This window comes from Dryas octopetala, chromosome 8, assembly GCF_963921425.1.
Source record: "Dryas octopetala chromosome 8, drDryOcto1.1, whole genome shotgun sequence".
In the NCBI taxonomy this organism is placed as follows: domain Eukaryota; kingdom Viridiplantae; phylum Streptophyta; class Magnoliopsida; order Rosales; family Rosaceae; genus Dryas; species Dryas octopetala.
The window spans coordinates 11,094,214-11,109,183 of record NC_141373.1 but is presented as its reverse complement, the minus strand read 5'-3'; the positions used below and the strand labels follow the sequence as shown (position 1 = coordinate 11,109,183).

The following is a 14,970-nucleotide window of genomic DNA, read 5'->3' as shown; positions in this document are numbered from 1 at the left end:
CTCAGAATCGATGTTAAAGGACAATATATGTAGGATAAGGGTTCTACTTTGCATCAGTGAAAAAAGTCATGAAATTTTTATTATGTAACAACAGCTATTGCATGTCGTCCCCTGAATGAACCACGTCACTAAGAGATATAATGAACGTGTTGCTCATTAATTAGTGACAACATGACCTACAATCTCAACATCACGAATCATTATATATGTGTGTTAGACTTCCCAGGAGTACTGCTGCCTCATCTAAACGACACAGTATCTTATCATGCCATCCATTAAAATTAGCTCCATTCAGTCTGTCTTTCTTATCAAGTCCAGAAATTTCGATACCTATTTTTACATTCACATTTCATTTGATGCATGTAGGTAAATGAATTACCAATCAACTTAATCAGTCATTTAACGTCATTGTTCAATAGTAATTGTAATTGTCATTGTCGAACAGCAGAACCGTGGCAATATATACTTCAACGCAGACAAAAAATAAAAAATAAAATAAACGCCGACTGGGTTCTGTGCCTAACGTTTTTTTTTCCACGTGATTTCATTAAAAAGTGTTGGCCTATCATCCGTTTTTTTGAAGATGGGCCGGCCTATCATTGGATTTTCCTAAATGGGTTTTTAGAAAAAAACCCAAATTTTTTCTATAGTCCGCGTTAATTCTTGTACAACCTCCCTTTGAGCTAGGGTGGGCCGGCCCATCTCTAATATTTTATCAAACAATGAAAATATTTTAGCAACATACATATTTCTGATATTTGAACCAGGATGTCTATCCTTATACTACCCATTCCATGCAACCTGAAAATAAATTGCTTAAAATATTTTAGTACATATTTATTAAATGTATATGTGTGAATCCTTTGTAGGATTTTTCCTTAAAAAAAAAATAGTATCGACAGTTTATTTTTTTCAGACAATCTTACTAATAATTACAATATATAGGTTATTCCTTACTAGAGATGACAGGCTAGCTATTTTTTTTCTAATTTTTTAAATAAATAATTGAATTTAGACTTGAAATGGAAGCTTCATTTCAGATTTTTAGCCATTTTTCCTCAAACTGCTAAAATATGAGACTTTTATGGAAAGTCAAATAATGTTGTTGAACACCCAATTAACCCAATTTATTTAGATACTAATGATCAAATTTAGAATTTCATAATTTCTTCGAACACCCGGCCTCATTTTTCTTTTTTCTTTTTTTGGCCAAGACCCGGCCTCATTTTTCAAACAAACCAAAATTAACCTCAAAAAATTATATATATATATATATTTTTTCAATTTCTTTAAAACATAAAAAGAAACAAAAAACTAAAAATCTAAACACAAGGAAAAAAAGAAAAAAAGAGGAGATGGAGGAACCTATTGAGAGGGCACGGAATGTGGGTGTCATCAAGGGTGGAAGGAGGGAGGAGAGCGAGAGAGATGAGAATCTTCCTCTCTTTTTTCTTCTCAATTTCTGTACGTTTTACTTTTTATTTTACAAAGTATTCTAAAATAAGATTTTTAAATAAAGTTGTTTAAAAATGTATTATTATTTTAAGTTTGTACATTTTAGTCATTTTATACAGGGATATTATTGTTATTAAACAAAATTTAAGATTTGAATGTCCAAAGAAAAATTTAAAAAAATCGTAAAATTTCCCGTGCAAGATATATTCAACTCCACTATTTCTCAAAACCGTCAGTCAAAACCACAGATTCAAGCACATGATTTTTGCAAACTGCCGCTCAAACCCACAGATTTAAGCACATGGTTTTTACAAAACTGCCGCTCAAACCCACAGATTCAAGCCCATAGTTTTTGCAAACTGCCGCTCAAACCCATAGATTTAAGCACATGGTTTTTGTAAAACTGCCGCTCAAACCCACAGATTTAAGCCCATAGTTTTTGCAAACTGCCGCTCAAACCCACAGATTTAAGCACATGATTTTTGCAAAACTGCCGCTCAAAACCACAGATTCAAGCCCATAGTTTTTGCAAACTGCCGCTCAAACCCACAGATTCAAGCACATGGTTTTAGCAAAACTGTCATTCTAAACATTTCACGCATCTATAAAAAGGACTCATTATAATGAGTTGGTGTACACAAACCAAAGATCGTATCTTCTACTCTGATTATTTGATTTGTTTTTCTTAAGAAAAATGGTTAGAGTTTTTGAGGCCTTAGAAGGCCAGGATGAAGAAGAAGATGAGGCTATTGGAGAGCGAAGCGTATTGTTCTAAATTAATCATCGGATCAATGATTTACCAGAGGTATATTGATATACCTCTTGTTTCATCATTATGTTAATCTTTTCCGAATTAATTTATTCACACATTCACAAATATTTTTATATATATAACTTGTCATTCCTTAATTATCCCCTCATATATGTGTGCTTTATTTGTTTTTGTTGGATAAATTTTAGTTTTCTTGCTTCTTGTATGGTAAATCTATATCTATTTGTGAAATCTAATTCTTTGAGCACAACTTTCTTTCGGACCAGCCTAATTAGATTATATAACGTCAGTCGAGTTGTAAAATGATTTGAGTTATGCCACATCACTAAGATTCACGAGTTTGGATTCTATATGTTTTTTTACTGATATTGTATCTATGGTTAAAACCACGTTGTTTCATGGTCTTTTTTAAGTCCTAAATTAGCCCCTTGGTACACATTCATGCGTGCACCAATTGGCTTTTTAGCTTTTTTTTTTTTTGGTCTATTTCAACAGTATTTATTCTTATTTAAACCACGTACAAAACAAGCGACTTAACCAATTACCAAGCCCAACTTATTTTTAAATATGTTGTTTGATTTTTCTATTTTCAAATATGTTGTTTGTGGCTCCTCATTTGTAGGAAAATGTTCTCATTTTCATTGAAGCCAAAATTTGTCCCAATCTGACTCCACACAGAAGTATCTTAGCTCTTTGTCCAAATTATAATTTGTAATTGGTGTGACACTAATTTGCAGGATAGACACGTCCCAGAAATTTGCGGCTCATATGATGTCTCACAACATCTATGAGAGCAGAGAAGGGAATTCCCCGCACATATGACGTCGTCTCACAACAAACATGAGAGCAGAGAAGGGAGGAGCATTTTGAGTGGTGAAGTTAGGGGAGATCGAACACACTCAGTCGTTTTTCCAGCAGCTGGTGATCATCAACAGCAAGGCGCCAGCAGCAGCAGAGACCAGCAGCTGGTGATCATCAACAGCAAGGCAGCAGCAGCAGCGGAGAGGCCGAGGCTATACAAGGAACAATGGAGGATCAGATCGCGATCTATATATATATGTGTCTGCTTGGCCTGAATTTCTTTGTATCTTTCTATATCAATTTCAATCCTGTTAAGTTTTTTTTCTGCTAAAGTTGAATCGAGTTAATTAAGACAAATCTGATTTGGTATTTGGTGAACCATTTTATATCTTTGGTTTTGTATTCGTGGAGTCCGCATGAACTCAATTTTACATTGGACTGATTCATGTAGCATTCATTTGTATCGAACAAAATTTCCAACATCATGTTGAACTCTACAAGGATTATTCATTACATGGATTATACATACCCAATTCCACAACTACAAAGGCATAACCCTTGCAAGTTGCAACCTTAGAACATACCCATCAGAGATCAGAATTATCACAGATGCACAAAAAAGGCAATATTGTTTGCATTTATCAGTTATCACTTATCACTTATCAGTCTAAACAGTTGGAACATTCTGAAAGATGTTGGGTATAGTTTCAAGTTAATTTTATTTTTTTTAATTAAATGTTTAAGTCCTTAAAGGTCAATTTACATTAAGATAGAATTGGAAATTATATTTTTATTAAAGTGTTGGGAATAGAAATAAAAAATTTGGGTCTGAATAATGGCACCCTAGATTGTTCATAAAGAAAGAAACAAAAAATAAATACCCTCAGTATTTCAATCATTTTCAATAATACTAGATGGGGAGTAAAGACTGGAATCACCAATAATTTTATAAATAGAAATTGCTAACAGATTCTGTAATGACATTCAGTTATGCTAAGATCATACTGCTCAAATCTGGTTAACAATTGGGTGCCTGATGATGCAACATAATAAGCTCTAAACAGCACAAGCATGTTTAACGGAATCTACAGCGAATTGCTCAAATTGAATCCTCTTGTTAACTGGAGGATGATTTCTGCAGATAAAAACAACATACGATCACAATGCTAGGATGCACCTAATACATCACTAAGTACATAGAAATGATAAGGCCTTGTTTTCTAAATCCAATTTTTTAATTCCCCTTTACGATTCCCAACTGAAGAATATTAGATGAATGAATTATTGTAATTGGTACCATGGCAATAGAAGATCCCAATTCTTGGTGACTTAGTGTCAGTATTTCAACGCACCAACCCCATCAAGATTGAAAATACAACATGATAAAGGAAGCTGATTGACTTGAGAACAGAAGGTAATTAAGAAGAAACACATCTTAATTATAGAATGGTTAACTATCTTATAAATATATTTTAAAATAAAATGAAAAATGTCAAATTAACAACAGTCAAAGGACCTGGGTTCTTTTCTTTAGTTGCAATTTCTTCATATGAAGTAAAATACATCTCAATATGCCATAGAAGTAGACAGAATTTATTACGGAATAATATTATGAAATACCATTAAGAAACATATCTAATTCCAAAAAGAAAACTTGAATCGATCAGCAGGCAATATGCAATGCAAGCAACTGTAAAAATATCAAATTGAGAGAATGAACGGCATAGCGTGATTACAAACTTACCCCACAAATGGAAAGATTAGTCTAGGGAGTAGTCCCCAAAATCAGGGATATTGATAAGTTTGTCAAAGTCATCATAAAGGCTTACTGGACTTTGAGTCCATATCTCTTGTCCCTGGCAAGTTTGGCATCCTACAAAGGGAATCATGGAAAGATGAGATAGCAAAGAGGCATATTAGCTTCACTAAATGCCAAGCTAAAATTCATCAAAATCAATTATCATAAATACAAAAGTAGTGAAGCTAATAGTAATCCAAAGGGGAATCCACGACAACGTAGTGATCAAGCCATTTGTATAAAATCTAGTAACCAGTCTTGGTCTATCCAAGATTTTTATTTGTTCTATCATCGATAAAGTAATACTAGGCAATTAACAGTCTCAAGAATACTCAGTTTCTTGGCAATCATGCTTAATTCTAGGTAACCGTAAATCTCAAGAATGAAATGGTTTTTAAGTCTCAAGAGCTAACTAATCAACGATTTAGAAATTAATAAACTTGTTGCATTAAGAAAAGAACGGTTATCTGAACATGGTTCTGAACCTCAAGAATTAACTGAATTTAAAAGCATACCCAGTTCCAATAAGCATAAGAAAAAAGATAGCAGATAATACATCCTCAGACACATTTCATCAAACAGCTAGTGTGCGAGGTACTAGTATGCAAATTTCATAACAAATAATCAAAGACCAGCACTAAGTCACCGAACCAACAGAGTTAAGCTGCTTGATTAGCCATGAATAGAAGAAAATAACCAAGACCCAGAACTGTATATAGCAAGTTAAATTGTGGGTATCATGCAAATAATGAAAAATTGAACAGAATTGACTCCCAACTGAGTAATTTCACAAAGAAAAAAGCAAAACCAGATTCAAAAATATTGAAAATTCATGCGCGAAAGGAAAAAAAAAAATTTGGACCATTTCTCGATTTATGCGTGTCATCCTTGCGCAGGGGCCATGCTAATCTTCTCTGTATCGTTCCAATTTTATCGGATGTCCCCGAAGGGACGAGCCATTGTGCAAGCGGTTTTTATATATAGTGTCCTGCAAGAAGTTTATTTTCCGGTGTGGGATATTTCTGAAGCAGCGAATTACCGCTTATATCTAAAACGGCTCCTATGATATGTCGTTTCAAAAAGTCTCTTGCTATTTTTAATTTTTATCTTAAATTTTAAACAAGTCTCTCTTTTCTTTCCTTTATATTTTCTTGGGAAAAAATGGATTTTAGTCTTGTATTTTACTGGAAAAATAGATTTTGTCCTTATGGTTTTAAAGCTGCATTTGATTGAAAATCAAATTCAAGGTTACATGCATGATTTTAGGTTGAGTAAATTCGCAAGTTTAAACAAATCTTTCTTTTTTTGGGTACAAGTTTAAATAAGTCATTAGTTTCAATTTGATAAAAGTTTTAATGTTGAGTACAAAATGTTCTAAAATTGCACATAATATAAAGCACATGAACAAATATAAAGTTTTAGCTTTTAAGAATATAGGGATCAAATATGTTTTCGAGGTAAAACACATGAACTAAAATTGTTTTTTTTCTCTATTTTCTTCCACCATCTTTTTTTTTTTCCCACCGTAATTCAATACATAAATCTTAGCATAAATATTTTTTGTTTTTGTAATATATCTTTTGGAAGATGCTATTTGTCTCAACATTTTTTCTCAACTTACATGATATTTATACATTGGACTCTAGAAAAAAAATAATAAAAAACTATAAAAGAAAATAATAAATCCTATCAAATAAATTGATATCACGTAAATTAAGAAGTAAAAGTTTGGAAAAAGTATTGAGACAAACAACATTTTCCTTATTTTATAGGATAAATTTAGTTCCTAAAATGAATATATTTTAATTAGTACTATATCCTACTTCTAATATTTTGCTTTAATATATAATTTCTAAATCAATACATAAAGGGTAGATAAAAGTGTAATTTAAATTTAGTTCAGACGGGTGTTTTTAAGTGGGTTAATTTCATTTTACACCTCTCAAGTGTACACTAAATTTCACTTTGGCACACAAGGTTCAAAACCTTTCAGTGTCGTTTTCCAAGCTTCACAGACCAAATCAAGAATGCTTGCCACAAATTCAAGTCCATGCATTTGTCTAACAGCCAACTAAAACGCCTGTAGGCTTGGCTCTGTGCTGTGCACACTACCATGTATACCAATGTAAAGTCCATCTCTAATAACAATATCATTGAATTTCCTTTAAACCAAACTACAAAATTATCATGTTCTCAAACTTTTCCCAAATACAAGCGGGAAAGAAAAAAAAATTAAGGTCAAAACTACTACTACTACCAAATTTCTGCCCCTATCTTACTCAACCAGGATCCTAATCAATTTAACCTAATTGATATTCTAATACAGACAACAGACTTCGCGCAAAGCCAACCATCATCGCATGTTACCTTCTTTGAGGACATCAATCATATTGTATACACGCTTGTCTGCCGCTGAATGAACCTGCAATAATGTAAGATTTTATATCCAAAAGTGGAGAACTGCATAGTCTTACTAGTATTATTACTAACCACTGAATGTGTTTTAACAATGTTCTTTGTAAACTGAGCAATCCAGTTAGATAAAATAATTAGAAATTTAGAATAAGAATTTAACAGTTATTCTTTCCAGAAGTATAAGTTGTCCTTAATATATTATAAGGATAATTATTTTTTCTTTACAAGACTGAAAATTCATATTTGTTCTAGAACAATGTGATATTTCATATTACAGACAAAAGGTAAACATTAATATATGGAAATTAAAGTTGAATTACGCCGAGGCCTATACTTTATTTTATAAATCATCCTAAGATTACTTGGAGCACTATAATAAACCAAGAAGTCAGCAAAAGAGGGATGGAAAATCTTCAGCACCTTCTTAGCAAGGAAAATTGCAGCATCGATTGTACCCTCTGCATATATTGATCTACCACAAACATTATGCTGAAACTCGAAAGAAACTCTGCAAAGAGTGAAAGTAATTCAATGTAACAAGATTAGAACTTTATAACAAACAAATTTAGAGAGAGAGAGAGGTGAGGATATTTTTTATTACGTTTGATCAGGTGAAGTCAGATGATACATATGAAATGCATGACCAGACAAATGCTCCTCTGGAACTCCAACCATCTCTAGCTGTTGCTGGGGATCCCGGATCAATTGGATCTGATAAAATTGTCAAAATATTGAAAAAGAAAAATGAAATGATTAAGGAACAGATGAAATTCTCCAAGTCTGTTTGGTATTTCATGCAATGTTGACTGGCCAAAGTGGAGTAATACAATAAAGGGGAGGCTCGACACTTTAAGGCCCTAAACCTCCTCCAATATAGAATCACAAGATGAGGTAAATGCAACGAGGGTTCGTATCTGACTGCCAGACTCTTTCCAGTCCATGATGTTATAAATAAGGTTAGATCCTGACAGAAAATAGTGTTTTAAGGTTCTACATGTAGCAGTTTTTTAAAATTAATAAAACAAAACTATTATTTCTTGTATCTGACATGTTCGTACCGATTAAAATACATAAATGCCCAGAGATAGTGAAAGGCAACTAAATAACATTTCATTTGCACCATCCTTGCCACACATACTCATGTAATGGCCCCATAGAATAGCTTCTAATAGACATACAAAGAGAGGAAGGAGGAAAGCAGGGGAAAAGAAGGAAAAGTGATGCTACAAGTTCTTTATTTATTTTTTTTTATCTTTTTGTTTTTGTTTTTAGAGAGAAACAAGTGTTGTTAAAACTCTGAAGATATGTACAAAAAGCTAGAAATGTACAATAGTGGATAAAGAAGCATGCCTGATTCATATCAAAGGACACCCCCAACTTCTGGAAGCAAGAAATAACAGCCTTAGCAGTTCCAGATGTGTCAACTTTACTTGCTTGATGGGATTCTATCACCTAAACTTTCAAAAGATAAATCAGCTACATCAGTTAATACCATACATTTTACAAAAAGAAAACAAGCACCTTGGAATTTATAACATTCCACTTTTTTGAAAGATACATAAACAATAAAAAGAGTATGGAGTTAGCAAGATTAGTTTGTGCAATTCGTCCGATGGGATAAGAACACAGAAGCTCAAAAACAGAATAATGTACTGCTAAGGACAACAATATGAAAATGGGCATTATTGATGAATATTTACTAGAGTTCTAATGGACAAAAAGAATTCCCCGGAGTAAGAAGATATCAAAAGAACAAGAATGTTTAACTGAGATCTGAAAGTTATCATTATCTTTTTTAACAGTTCATTTCAAGAAAAAGATAACCATTTCTGTAAATAGGAAGGATATAATGATAAATACTAGTTATGAGAACTTATTAGAACAAAAAGAAAAATAAAGTACACCAGATAAATAAACATCAATATCAGACTCAAATATGAACTTCGTTAAAATAGTTACATTATTTCCTATTCTACGTTTTGCATTTTTAATAAATTAAGAGAAAAAGTTAAGTACCTGCAGGGAATATCCAGAGAAAGCTCCGGGAAATTGTTCAGCCATAATTTCCATGGCTGCAAGAAATGAAACAACCTATTCATACCAACAGACTGTTAGGATATGGAAGGCAAGGTGCCATAGTAATAATCAATATTAGAACCCATTAAGGTACAAAATTCTGATAACCTGTTTTCCCATTTGTGGGGAAATTACTGCATAGACTTTTGAGTCTTCCACAGTCTTATACAACCGATGCCTGTCTCCACCAGTCGTTCCCATCACAAAGGGCACTCCAACTTTGCAGTATAGCTCTGCATTATCTGCATGAAAAAAAAAAGTTCCAAAAGAATCAAGAGATAAAGTCACCTACAATATATACCATTTCCCATTTGTAGCAATGGTAAAATTTTAAAGCAACAATATGTCAAAATAAAGTTCCAAACCTATTATGTATACCATTTACTGCAGAAGGCACAGTGAAGTCGACCACAATCAATTTGGGATATTTCTCGAGAAGGGATGCAAGGGTGCGTTCTCTTTCGGAAGGACCATGCACCAGAATCTCCGTTGCGCCCACTTGGATGGATTGCCCAGATTCCTCAGCAGAGCCAAATGATACAGGAACCACACTGAGTCCTGCAGAATCTGCTGCTTTGATAATAGCCTTCCCCATTTTCCCACTACAACTGCTTACCTGATCAACAAAGTGAACAAAAATTTATGGCAATCCTCATTAGTTATTATGATTTCATCAGGCGTCTCCTGGAGCCTCACAATCTGTTTAACGCCTACAGAAATACATCCATATTTGAATTTTCGATTGGCTCATTACAGGCATTCAAATTATCAAAGCAGAGAGCAATGTCACTACTAAAAGAACAATTACAAAATTATGAACACCAAGAATTAGGATATTATGCATGCTAGGCTAGATCTACATTTAGCCTTACCATGATAGGAATGTCAATCTTGTTCTTGGCTATGGCTGAAATTGTCATCTTTGGGGACATATACATAGCTGATGATGATGAAACTCTTTGTTTCTGATTGATACAAGTACCAGCCAATCTACTGGTTCCGGTTACAGCTAAGTATGCATGCTTCTGTTGCTGAACAATGACACAATTGGCTGGGACTTTGAGCATGGACACCATTGTATTTGTATGGAGTTTGAGCTGCTAAAAAATATAGTTAATAGTTTTTTATTAAAAAATATTGAAAAATTAGGAAAATTTGAAATCTTTATGAGATAATATTCACATTCTATTTTGAAAAATTGACAGTCTCATCTGCTTTTATTGAATTTTTCCACAATTTCACAACTTGTCATCAGATAATCTATATTCATATCAACTACCAAAGAATTACACACCAGCATTCACAACAATAACATCAATACATAAAAATAGCTAGCAAATTTATCGGGAAAAAAAAAAATCACCAAGTTAAAGTCATAAATAGTTTGTTACAACACAGTTACATCCATGGGGACCATGATCATATTCAAAATGTCACCTAAAATCCAAAATTCATCATAAAATTTACGATATCTAGCACAAAGCACAAGTTTAATCTCTGACGAGTGTCATCACAAATTCCATCCTATCTGCATCATCATCTAATGACTTAAACACATGCACATTTGATGGATATGCAAACCATCTCAATAATGATCAGAAATAAGAAGCCTCATCCTTTTGAGTTCATTTACTATGAGTGTGCGATCCGATCATCATCACCATTGCATAAGAATAAATAGAGTCAGAAGTTTAATAGAAGCAAATAAATTCATAACCTTTGTATCCAACATCAAAATTTCAGAAAATAAGTAAGCACCGCAAATCAATGAAGCTACAATGGAGATGATACAAGAACTTGGCTTGATTGATCATTAAAATCTCCAATGTACTGAAGATGATACAAGAACTTGGCTTACTTGGTTTGGACAAAAGCATGAACGACTCAAAATTTTCACTCTGCTTTGTCCTCCATTTTTTTAGCAAACAACCAGAGGACATGACAAAATGCCAAAAACTATAAAAGGAAAACAAAATCCCAACAAATGAAAAAGCATAGAAACCAATAAGAAACAAGAATACAACTATTTTTACCACATTTTTCACACCACTTAAATAACAAAAAAAAATAAACAAAAATAAATAGTGAATAGATACGATGTATCAAGAATAACCAGTACATCTAATATCACTTTATCAAACTCATTGCAGCTTAGCCATCCTTTTATTGAAGACAGACATGAAGTCAGATTTTTTTTTTTTCTTTCAAACCACTTTAATGACAACAATTCAACACAAAAAGAGATTTAATAACAAACCACTTTGAATTTCAACTGGAATGAGTTCTCAGGCAATGTTCTGTACCTCAAACACTTACAAAGCAGTTTTGTTGATTCCGTGCTTAAACCCAGACCGCAGAGAGAGTTGTGGGTCTTTAGGAGAGAAGACCAAAGTAGCACACTGCACACCTTCGGCTCCGCAAAGTGAAGGAAAAAAGGGTATAAACTGTATAGTCATGTGGTAAAGGCTTTTTTACTAGTTTGCTCCTTGAAAGTAACTATACGGTAAAGGGTAAAATGGGAAATTTACCGTAAGTCCTTCACTCCTTTGTATGTCTCTGTCTAAGAACAGAAATAGAGGTCGAAAGCTTCTTCTTAACAATGGCTCCCAAGCTACTCTCACCCCTCTTCCCATGGCTCATTCCATTGACCTTCTTGCTCCTCTTCCTCTACTCCTCACTTCTCACCTCCCACACACCTTCCTCACCAAACCCACAACCCAAAAAAATTCCTACTTTACCCTCCTGCAATTTCTTCAAAGGCCATTGGGTCCAAGACCCCAACCACAGACCCATGTACGATGAGACATGCCCATTCCACAGAAACGCCTGGAACTGCTTGCGGAACAAGAGGGATAACATGGGTATCATCAATTCTTGGAAATGGGTCCCTCAGGATTGCGCTTTGCCTCGGATCGACCCGGTTCGGTTTCTGGGTCGGATGAGGAATAGGCATATTGGGTTTGTCGGTGACTCTCTGAATGAGAATTTCTTGGTGTCGTTTATATGCATTCTTAGAGTGGCTGATGTGGGTGCTAAGAAGTGGAAGAAGAAAGGGGCTTGGAGAGGAGCTTATTTTCCCAAGTTCAATGTCACGGTGGCGTATCATCGGGCAGTGTTGCTTGCCAAATATGAGTAAGATTGTTAGTTTTCTAAGAACTACTTCATGGGGTTGTTTTGTTTGTGCTATTTTGTTTGTTTGTTTATGAGTAAGATTCTATTGTGAAAGTTGTTGTTGTGAACCAATTCGATGCTTGGTGTAATATGATGAGAGGAATGAATGTGGTTATTTGCTATCATTAAAAAAGAACATAATGCACAAACATATGCAACTTCTGGGTTAAATTAAGCATTTTTAGGTTGTTCAGAAACACACGTGGTACTGACATGAGGAGTTTGCTGAAGTTAACATTGAGCAACTTAATTTTGTATGTGGAAAAGTTTGTTAGATATTAATGGATATACATAATTGAAGTGATTGGCGAATTCCATTTCGTTTTTTATTACAACTTTGGGTTTTGGTTTCCCTTGAGTTTTGTGGTGAATCGTTGTGGTTTTAATGGTTGCTCTGAACTGAAACTCAATCTAGAATCTTGTTAAGTGTCTTTATCTGCGTTGCTTTTTCATCTTAAAAAGTTATGAAAATGAAAACCTCACATGCTCATAGCTGATTAAATCAAGGTGGCAGCCAAAACAGCCTGCACATGGTGATCAAAATGGGCTGAAAGGAATATATCGAGTAGATGTTGATGATCCTGCTGATGATTGGGCCAACATTGCTGATTTTTATGATGTCCTTGTTTTCAATACTGGGCATTGGTAATTTTCTTCTCCTTCTGCTAATTCACCAAAGTTGTTGTTAATGAACTGATTTACGCCCTCTTCTTAAAGCTCTGGCATGACATCTGCAATTTTTTTACTAACATCTGTATAGTATGGTTCTCTGCTTGTGGTCTATTTCATTGATGAAAGGACTAGTTCTATCCCTGATTATTAATGGGATTTTTATAGTAACATGAATTCCGGGAAAATTTTTTGGACATAGAGAGAGAGAGAGAGAGAGAGAGAGAGAGAGAGAGAGATGTTATGACTGGTTTTTGAAAGGAACAGAAATAACTTTAGGAAATATAAAATCTTCAAAGAGAAAACAGAAAGCTCCCCCTTAATATTGGGATACACTAGTGATGCCCTCAAATCTCTTGTTGAGTTTGCTACATTGAGCTGGCACCTCATTAGTTGGTTGGCGTATTTTGGCCTGAGTTATCTGTTCATAGTTTTACAGAAAACAGCATGGAATCACTAAGGAATTTGTGCTTAACAGGTGGGGTTTTGATAAATTCCCAAAAGAGACTCCTCTCACTTTTTATCGTGCGGGCGAACCAATATTACCTCCCCTTGGTATATTGGATGGATTTCAAGTTGTTCTTGAGAATATGGTCTCATACATACAAAACAAAGTTCCTCAGAAGACACTCAAGTTATGGCGTTTACAATCACCAAGGCATTTTTACGGGGGTGAGTGGAATCAGAATGGCAGTTGCTTGTTCAACAAGCCTCTTGAGGAGCAGCAGGTATGAATTCATGATGGCTTTCCTTCCTTATGCCACTTGCCTTGGTTTCATATGTCAGTTACATTATCAGTTTGGTTCTGGTCCATTGTGAAACTAAATCCTAAAATTTAGTGAAATGCTTTCGAATTTGATGTATATGTTCTGGAATATGTCACGAACAATTCATGACCTATCCATGGCTTGAAAATGAAACCAGATCTTATACTTCATCTGTTCTTTCCAATACTTGTCGTTTAGAGTGTGTCCCTTTTTCCTCCTGTTTTCTTGAGAAAATCAGATAGTAATACCTCAACAGCTTGACTTGTGGTTTGACCCCAGCAACAATGGACCGAATAAAGAAGAAAGATTGCTGAATCGTTTGATTGAAAACACATTACAAGGAACGGATATTCAATTGCTTAACCTGACTCGTCTGAGCGAGTTCAGAGCAGATGCCCATCCAGCAATTTGGTTGGGACAGAAGGATGCTGTCGCAGTCTGGGGCCAGGACTGCATGCACTGGTGCTTACCTGGTGTACCAGATACATGGGTTGACATTTTATCAGAACTGATCCGTATTGGGTTGGAGATGGGATGATGAACACTTGGTAGAACCTATTTTATGCAAAGATGGCTTCATAGAAGGGCAGATTGAGCCTGATTCTTTCTATACACAAAGGTGGCCAATCGGGTGTATACAATCACAGCACAAGTCTGACTGGAAATTTGGTGATAGCTTCTTGATAGAAGAAGGTTGCTGTTCCCCTTTTTGTTAAGGACAGTGACATGGTGCAAATTGCACTCAAAATTGTAACAGAATCATACCGAGGGGGGAACATTTGTAACTCTGAGTAACATGTTCTTTCATCACTTTTCTTTAATATTATTTGGAGAGGCAAAGAAGGTAGTTCCTAGTCTGCTAGATAACTCATAGATGCTTAACAATCTTGCTTATCAAGAAATGCAAATCATATTCGTACATATGCTATATTGGGGTGTTCATCTTTTTGTCTTAAAGCATGCCGTACTTTGCAGACTTAACAATCATGCAAGGCTTTGTTTTCCCGCTGGAACCCATTGGTGCACATACAGAGAGAGTCCAACAC

At 34.6% G+C, this 14,970-nt stretch overlaps 2 protein-coding genes, 1 long non-coding RNA gene and 1 other non-coding gene across 9 annotated transcripts; 1 reads left to right on the top strand and 3 right to left on the bottom strand.

The window, feature by feature from the left end:
* Positions 1–3,800: 3,800 nt before the first annotated feature.
* On the bottom strand, positions 3,801–5,826 carry LOC147277181 (uncharacterized). Its single transcript, XR_015123987.1, has 3 exons — positions 5,689–5,826; positions 4,773–4,901; positions 3,801–4,163 (listed from the first exon to the last, which is right to left on the bottom strand). It is a non-coding gene; the product is annotated as an uncharacterized LOC147277181 (long non-coding RNA).
* On the bottom strand, positions 5,677–5,779 carry LOC147277182 (U6 spliceosomal RNA). The gene has a single exon (XR_015124117.1). It is a non-coding gene; the product is annotated as a U6 spliceosomal RNA (small nuclear RNA).
* A 1,163-nt stretch (positions 5,827–6,989) lies between the features above and the next one.
* On the bottom strand, positions 6,990–11,806 carry LOC147277180 (4-hydroxy-tetrahydrodipicolinate reductase 2, chloroplastic-like). 5 transcript variants are annotated; one of them, XM_086253231.1, is made up of 9 exons: positions 11,634–11,806; positions 10,190–10,417; positions 9,696–9,933; positions 9,426–9,559; positions 9,258–9,332; positions 8,592–8,693; positions 7,843–7,952; positions 7,662–7,749; positions 6,990–7,248 (listed from the first exon to the last, which is right to left on the bottom strand). In XM_086253231.1, exons 2-9 carry the CDS (start codon positions 10,391–10,393, stop codon positions 7,180–7,182), a joined length of 1,020 nt encoding a protein of 339 aa, XP_086109357.1. In that variant the 5' UTR covers positions 10,394–10,417; positions 11,634–11,806; the 3' UTR covers positions 6,990–7,179. The 5 variants fall into 5 exon arrangements, with proteins under 5 accessions (XP_086109357.1, XP_086109356.1, XP_086109355.1 ...); XM_086253230.1 differs by having other exon boundaries at positions 10,190–10,414; positions 11,634–11,803; XM_086253229.1 differs by having other exon boundaries at positions 10,190–10,414; positions 11,621–11,802.
* Positions 11,807–11,808: 2 nt separating this feature from the next.
* Positions 11,809–14,845, top strand: TBL12 (trichome birefringence-like protein (DUF828)). 2 transcript variants are annotated; one of them, XM_086253228.1, is made up of 4 exons: positions 11,809–12,449; positions 12,996–13,133; positions 13,636–13,885; positions 14,181–14,845. In XM_086253228.1, the coding sequence occupies exons 1-4, from the start codon at positions 11,917–11,919 to the stop codon at positions 14,460–14,462; spliced, it is 1,203 nt and encodes a 400-aa protein (XP_086109354.1). In that variant the 5' UTR covers positions 11,809–11,916; the 3' UTR covers positions 14,463–14,845. The 2 variants fall into 2 exon arrangements, with proteins under 2 accessions (XP_086109354.1, XP_086109353.1); XM_086253227.1 differs by having other exon boundaries at positions 14,163–14,845.
* The last annotated feature ends 125 nt before the right edge of the window (positions 14,846–14,970 follow it).

Bases quoted from the DNA above. Each gene is read 5' to 3' on its own strand.
- TBL12 (XM_086253227.1), top strand. From the start codon at position 11,917: ATGGCTCCCAAGCTACTCTCACCCCTCTTCCCATGGCTCATTCCATTG. The intron at 12,450-12,995 runs GTAAGATTGTTA...GATTAAATCAAG, and splicing joins GTGTTGCTTGCCAAATATGA to GTGGCAGCCAAAACAGCCTG. The intron at 13,134-13,635 runs GTAATTTTCTTC...TGTGCTTAACAG, and splicing joins GTTTTCAATACTGGGCATTG to GTGGGGTTTTGATAAATTCC.
- LOC147277180 (XM_086253231.1), bottom strand. From the start codon at position 10,393: ATGGTGTCCATGCTCAAAGTCCCAGCCAATTGTGTCATTGTTCAGCAA. The intron at 9,333-9,425 runs GTTATCAGAATT...TGGTATGAATAG, and splicing joins CCCCACAAATGGGAAAACAG to GTTGTTTCATTTCTTGCAGC. The intron at 7,750-7,842 runs GTAATAAAAAAT...CACTCTTTGCAG, and splicing joins CTGACTTCACCTGATCAAAC to AGTTTCTTTCGAGTTTCAGC.